General features: G+C 52.6%; 1 protein-coding gene across 10 annotated transcripts in view; it reads right to left on the reverse strand.

Annotated features, from left to right (window-relative positions):
* The window catches only part of ST3GAL3 (ST3 beta-galactoside alpha-2,3-sialyltransferase 3), a 313,721-nt gene that overhangs the window by 71,753 nt on the left and 234,439 nt on the right, over nucleotides 1–7,529 (reverse strand). For all 10 annotated transcript variants that reach the window (XM_019501447.1, XM_019501443.1, XM_019501449.1 and 7 more), the window contains one exon: nucleotides 1,460–1,523. In XM_019501447.1, the coding sequence (XP_019356992.1) occupies nucleotides 1,460–1,523 (64 nt within the window). The remainder of the gene's footprint in view (nucleotides 1–1,459; nucleotides 1,524–7,529) is intronic.

Consider the following 7,529-nt stretch of genomic DNA (forward strand, 5'->3'; position numbering starts at 1 on the left):
TTCCCCCAGATCCTGGTGGTCACCCCTGATAAACTTAGGTGGCCACCAGATCACCCCTGAGCCTGCACTTTTCCAAGCTAAAGAGCCCCGTGGCTCTCAGCCTGTCGTCGTAAGCTCTGCTTTCCTGACCTCTGATCATGCATGTGGCTCTTCTCTGGACTTCCTCAAGCTTCTCCACATCCTTTTTGAATTGTGGGGCCCAAAACTGGATGCAGTACTCCAGCTGCGGCCTCACCAAGGCCGAGTACAAGGGGAGAATGACGTCCCGGGATTTGCTTGAGAAGCATCTATGGATGCAAGCCAGCGTTTTGGTCACTTTACTAGCCACAGCATCGCATTGCAGGCTCATGTTCATCTTGTGGTCAATGATGACCCCCAAGTCTCTTTCTTCCGTAGCACTAGTCAGCGTAGCACTGCCGAGCCTACAAGGATTCTGCAGGTTTTTTCTCCCAAGGTGGAGAATCTTGCATTTTTCAGTGTTAAGCAATGAATAGATCAATAGATTTCGCAGCACTTAAGGGGAGAAGAGATCATTAGATCATCAAGTCCAACCTGCCATCTATCATAGACCATTATATCTTTCCCGGCTACCCCTGTATCGTCGTCAGCTAAAGCAATTTCCAGAAACCCATCCAGGCTTGACATGGAAGCATCACACGGACCCACCAGTTCTCCTGGGAGGTCCAGCAGCTCACCAGTACTGCTTCCCCCCTCACCAAAGGCACTTATACACCATAATCAAATCACCCGCTCCCATTTCTGCCTGTTCAGTTATGAGACTGAGCTCCAGGCACTTTTCTTCAGGCCTCTCTCCCACACCCTCGCCAGCTTTTCAGTAGGAGGGAAGCATTAGGCTCCGTCTCCTGATGGAAGGTATAAGGGCAACCTGCAAGACCCATCTCCCAGTCCAGTGGAGCAGCTGTGGGCAGGAATCTGTAGAGACTGCCGGGGATTTTCTGCAGGGAGCTCTATGCTAGGACAGGGAAGTCGAAAGGAGCTCATTCTGAATGCACACCCTGCAGCATGCCAGCCCAAACTCCCATCCCCCTGTGAGGGTCCCAGCCACATCCCAGCTGGAAGCATGAGGCATTAGTGAGATCTGGACAAGCCTGCCCCTCCTCTCTGTCTGAATACCTTGGTCTGAGTCTGCTGGTGGAGGGACGGGAGGAGGGGGCAACGGGTTACAGTGCTTGCTGAATCCCAGTCAGTCGCTTGTTTGACAAGCTGGCAGCGGCAGGCAGTGCGACACATTTTGCAGCGATAGATAAGGATAAGTCTAAATGTAAATGTTGGCTCCTGAGGTTGCGACCTAACCAGTTGCCAGTGTTAGCAGGCTTGCTGGGACAACAACTCCATCCCCTGCTCCCAGCCCACTGAGGCAGGCCCCTGAGGGCTCATTCTGGAAATGTGAGGAGCTGTGGCTATTAGCTCCCTCTGTTCCCGAAAGATCTCATCTTACCTGTCAAGGGCTGGAGTTAGGCGGTAATCTTTGGTTGCTGCCAGGATGGCTTTGATCAGATTATCTGGGGAGAAAGGAGAGGAGGTGTTAGGAAGGTCATCCTGCTTCAGACGAGCTCTCTCCTCTAACGAGGATGGTGTGTAAATCTAATACAGTGCAACTCACACGGAGGGGTGAGAAGATGTGCACTTTCGGAGCAAAGACAGTCCACTTCCAATGATCAGGAGTTATGAGGCCATGTAACTGCTGGTACCCCAGACCCTCCATGTGATTTAATATATGAATATTTCTATGAATATCTGCTCGAATCCTGGCAGATTCTGTCCCAAAGCCAGAAATGACTTGCCAGTTGCAGGCTAACTGTTCCTGCTGGCCCTGGCAGGGCGCGGGAGTGGAAGTAACCCTTGTGCAGTCTACCTCATCTTAAGCCTTACTACAGGGGCTGGAAGATTTGACTTATGCCAATGCAGACTTGCCTTTGAATTCAGTCCACAAATGGTGGAAGAAGGTTTATTACAGAGAGACAGAGCTGGGAACGTTAAAGCAGATTAGTTGGTTTGACAGAAACGTGTCTAATGAGCACCCCTGGGTAAGTGGTGCCTCTGCTGGTCCTGGAACAAAGATATTTTGGGCCTGGTGTATGTACACATCCCCTTTCCAACCAGGGTTTAGTGAGCAGCTGAATGCAGTACCACTTTTCTGCCACTGATTCAATGATTCAATCTTGGGATAACTTTACAGATGTATTTTCTGATATCCTGGGCCCAGCTGTTTCTACCTCTTACCTGGGAAACTTTTAGCATCTATCCCACAGGACAGTGGATATCTGTACAACTGCACTTTGTCCTGGGATAAAGTGGCTTACCCCTGGATGAATGCAACATCTGTTTGCAGCTATGTTAGTGCCCACAGGACACAATCAGGATCAGGACCCCACTGGGCTGCTGTCATTATACTGGTATAGGGCTGGAGTGTTGTTGAAGGCACAACGGTCCAGAAAATAAGAAGTGGGGGTATTTTGGCGGCTATCTTTTACTGCAGTGGTTCTCGACATTTTTTGTACCAGGACCCATTTGTAAACTTCAATGGCCAGTCTCGACCCGGTGCCCCTCACTCCTGACCCACCTCCTAGGCCCCAGCCCCCCCAGTGTGTGGGGCAGGGGGTGGGTGCCGAGGACAGGCAGTGGGTGTGTGGGACATGGGGGGACCCCAAGCAGCCCCTTGCAGGGTGGAGCACTGGCAGCCTGCAAGGGAAAACCCAGTTTCCCACGTTTTTCTCCTTTAAAAGAGAATCAATTTTAAAAGATTTTTGAAATATTTTTAAAGTCTGTTTGTGACCCTTTCATATATTCTTGTGACTTTTGGGTCAAGATCCACAGGTTGAGAAACACCGTTTTACTGGACCAACTGCATACACTGGGAGAGATGCTGGCCCATCTCTCAGCAAGGGGTGTAAGCTGTCCTAGCTGAGGGGATCCTTTTGGGAGCAGGCTGGGTGAAAAGAGCGGTTTCTCAGTTTTCCAAGGTGCTCCTGCACAGCTGGGACCGGAGGAAAGACACTCTGTGTCCAAAAGCTTGTCTCTCATCTCTCCCAATGATGGTGGCAATTCACTGCCTGCAACGATAACGGAGGAACAAGCTGGAGTGGCCAGTCGGGTGCAGGTCACTGGGCTGGCTTGAGGTGAGAGTGGTTCAAGCAGAAAATCCTCTCCTACAAGTGCCATGCCGCAAACACGAGGACCTGCATTCATGGGTAACAAACAGGTCCCTGGCTGGCAAGTGGCAGTGGTGGCCGTGGGGTACCGGACTGGCAAGCTGCACGCGTCTTCACAGGTCTGGGCTTCTCGGAACAAGGCATCAGTGGAAGCAGCGGATCCTCCCAGGCCCTGCACTGCCAAGGCAAGCTGGAAATTTACTGTGGGCATCAGACAGCCTGGAGGAAGGAAGGAGCTGAAGCCAAGCTATTGCCTTGTTTTGTTTTTTCCCCTTTAAATAGCAAACTAGCTGATTTTCCCACCAGAACATCCCTTTTCACTGCCCTCTGCTTCCTCAGAAGGATTCCTGCTGCCCCGGTCTCAGCAGCTGCCCACAGACAACCTCTCCAGCACCAGTGCAGGTCCCAGGCACTCCTCCCTGCAGCAGCGCTGGGTTACGGTGACCCCAGACAGCACCGCGCCACAGGGCCCCACTTGGCATCGCTCATACTTTGAAATTCAATGGAAAGCTTCTGTAACAGTGGCTGCGATTCCCACGCAGCTTCCCAGAAAAGAAAGCAAAGGGCTGTCTCTTGAGGACTACGGAGTTCGCTGCCAGCATCTCAGGCTGCAGATCCACCCAACTCCCCCATCCTTTTCTTGGATCAGTTTTACTCAGGAGTGCTGGGCACCTCCACACCACACTGAAACATATTTCTGACTCTTGTGGTCCAATAATCCCTCATTTTCATTCTCTTTCCCTAAAACTCAGCACCCTGCCTTTGGCAGAGGCTCGGGACTGGGCCAGCTCAGGCACTCAGGAGAAGTAAGTGGGCATCAGGAACCCAGCTCGGGAACCAAGATTAGATGCTGAAACTCCTGAAAGGATGATCCAAAGAAGGAAATGAAATAAAAGATGATGGTGGGATGCTACAGCCGGCAACCAAGACTGGCCAGGAGGGATGCTCTGCTGGACACCCAGCACTGGTCTGCCCAGCACGCAGCATCCCAGAGCTTCCCAAGCGATAGGGAAGGCAGCTTCATGGCCCAGGACGGAAACACCAACCTGAGGGTCTTCCCGACAGGAGGGAACATTTTGTGAAGGACAAACTACCTCCATGTTCGCACTGAGCTGCTCTAGTTAGTGCCCGAACTGTGCTCTCTGTCTGTCCATGCTAGTGCTGCTCCACATGCCTGCCGCTCCAATGCATTTGGTGCCCATCCCCACCCTCCTGACTCAGTTCCCAAAATCCACATGACTGGCACAACACGGGCAGTGCCACTGCCCACCCTCTTATCCTGCCGACTGTCCTCTCCTTTGGCCCATCCGGATAAAAGGGGAGTTCATGCTCCAAAATCCACTCAAGCCCTGACCATCCTGGCCTGCCAAAAATGGCCAGCCGGTGCCGACTGTTCTGGTATTCCTGAAAAGCATGTGGGCTCCTGCCGGGAAACTCACTCAGTGCAACCAGCTCACTTCACACCCATCCAACAGCCCCTGGAGGGCCCCAATTTTGATGCTCGCCCTGTGACCTGGGCTATTCACATGCTGCATCTTCTCCTGTGGGTTCTCTGGGCTTGTTCTTCTTGCTCTGCAGTAGTGAGGCCTGAGAGGGAAGCCCTGGCCTGCCCTCAGATGCCAATTAGATTTAAATGGCATGAACAGAGCAACAGCTATTTGTGCAGATGATTGTGGAGCTCATGAGCACCCCAAGTTACCAATAAGAAGAGCTGCTGCGTGACACCTGGGGAGAGAGGGGAGGAAACACAGGGACCGCCCCTGAACCAGCTGCATTTGTTTATGAGTCCTGAACCCGCACTTCCCTCTGACACTGCTGGGTTGAGACGAGACCCCCCCCCAAACACACACCCCTCACTGGCAGCCACTACCCTCCCCAACATGGAGCCACGAGGGCTCTTCTGTTTGGAAAGGAGACAAACGATTCAGTGACTCGCTGGCCGGACCACAGCAGCTCTGTGGAGGTGCAGGCACAAGGCTCAACAAGCTACCTGCATTTCCAAGGTACGCCTGAGGCTCTCTCATCCCAGTATGGAAGGTCTCCATTGGCACTGTAGAGCCCCACGCAGAACAGGAGTGTTGCACCCCTTTGGCAAGTGAAGTGCCCAAGGGAAATCCTGTCTTCAGATATGCAGACACAGATCAGACGTGCACACTTCCCACAGGCACCAGTTTCAGAGAAGCACAGATCCTTGGTCTCTCAGAGCTGTCGGGACTCTGAGGCCTGCTGTGCAGATGAGACGTGGAGTGCGCGAGCATCTCCCTGGAGCAAAGGCAGACAGCGCTCTTCCCTGAGGACAGCTCAGTGTTTTCCCTTCTGTCACCCACCCCGGCGGCCTGAGGAGCCACCTGCCTCAGTCAGAAAACCCCACACAAGGGTTTCCAGGACAGGGTGTTTTGAGCAAGCACTGCCAGCCTGCAGCTGGTGCTCAGTGAGGCAGCTCCTGCGGGCACAGCACCGCCAGCATGCTGCGTGTTTTACCAGCACGAGCATTCAAGCATGGCACTCCTCCCTGCACAGCACCCGAAATGCTTGTTATCTCCAGCCAAAGCATCAGGTATCACACACCACAATCCTAAAAATATGTGGCTTTTATACAGGCCCTTCTGAGCGCAGAATCTTAGGGCCAGAAGGGACTTCAAGGTCACCTGGTCCAAGCCCTGCAGAGATGCAGGAGTCACAGCCCCAGCCAGACCACAACAAGCTGGACAGACACCCGTGAGTTCAGACTCACAACCACCTGCCACAAGGCAGGTGAGTGACTTCCTCCTCTCTCACAGGGGTAGACATTGAGACTGAAAGAACAGAGACTGACTGGAGGCCCCAGTAGCAGAGGCAGGAGGAGAAGCCAGAAGCCCTGTTCCCTTGCTTCGAAAACCTCATCCTAATTCTTCCTCCTCTGTCTGTGTTCTGACCCAGTGCCAAATTAACAGAAACAGGAAGAAAAAGATCAAACCATTAACCTCCAGCCCCTGCTCCCTACCTAGCAGGGGAGGGGTACATCAGAAAAGCAAATCACCCAGGACATTATTTCTAAGCCCATACCCTCACTTGCTGTTGCCCTTTCCTGTCACTTCTCATGGAGACAGCAGATGCCGGGGAAGGGCCCTGCTCCCGTGTCAATCGATCACCATGCGCACCCATCCTGCTGCATAAGCAGAGGAACGCTTTGAACACGTTTTCCCTTCATCTGGAGTAGGAGTTACCTAGATTGCAGTATATTAGCCAAGAACCTCAGGTGCCACAATATATTCTGCCCCGTTTGTCTCCAGAATACAGCAGGATTCAAAGGCAGGGCAGCATGGTGTGGCTTTCTGGGCACCAAGTACATCTTGACTTTGGGCTGACCTTGAAATCAGCCGATTCTGAGTAAAAACTAGAAGCAAACAGCAAGGAAATGAGCAGGCAATGCCCACACTAAGAGAAGCCACCTTGGTCTGCCTGCTGGCTTTTCTACCCATGCTATTTGCATGGACGAGCAAAGAACTTCACAGGGATGTCAACGTTTACGGAGGGCGGTTTCTGATCCAGGAGCTCCGGAAATGGGCCCTCAGAAAGTGGAGAAGTTCTCGCCCATCAGAATCACTGCTGTGCCACTTCCTGCTGCTCTTCCAGAGCTCGCCGGCACGCCGCTAAGAGCACTCACCGCATCGAGCTCCCCTGCCAGGCACCCTCCTTGCAGCACAGCTGCACACAGCTTTGGTTCAAAGCAGACGTCTGGTTTTTGAACTCGTGCAGCAGTCTGCCCCAACCAATCATCGGAGAAGAAGAAACAGTTACCAGATTTGCCCTTTTGAGTCCTTTTTAAACAGAACTAAGGATATCCCACCCCTGCACTTCTTGTTTGTTATGGGGGGCGTGAGGCAGGGCCCACATGCTGCTGGGAACAGACAGCAATGCAGCAGCCTGCCCTGTCACAGGGCAAAGACAGCAAGGCGATCTAGCAGGCCAGACCAAAAGCCAGGTGAGATTCCCATGTGCAACAACGTGGCTTCTGCAGAGACAAAGGCTGGGGGAAGAGATCTAGAAAGAGCTATAAAAGGAGAAATGAGTACAGTGGTCCACTGCAAATTGCAGTTGTGATGTCTAAGTGTATCTGTGTTTTATCAGAGATAAAAATATTCTTCATGCCAGGAAGCCAGATGTGGAGGCGAGACGCTCCGCAACTGGAGGAATGCATGGGGAAGGAAGGAGAGGAGGAGGGGAGGGGAAGAAAGGGGAAAGGGAGCTTTGAATCAGAAGGGGCTCTGATGAGTCAGCTTTAGCAGGCCCTGGACTTCTCTACTTTCACCAAGACTACATCATCTTGAGAGGCTGGATACCTTCAAGTCAGCCGGCCCTGACAACCTACACCCC

Source organism: Gavialis gangeticus, unplaced genomic scaffold (genome assembly GCF_001723915.1).
Source record: "Gavialis gangeticus isolate Ggan-Ray unplaced genomic scaffold, GavGan_comp1, whole genome shotgun sequence".
NCBI classification, from domain to species: domain Eukaryota; kingdom Metazoa; phylum Chordata; order Crocodylia; family Gavialidae; genus Gavialis; species Gavialis gangeticus.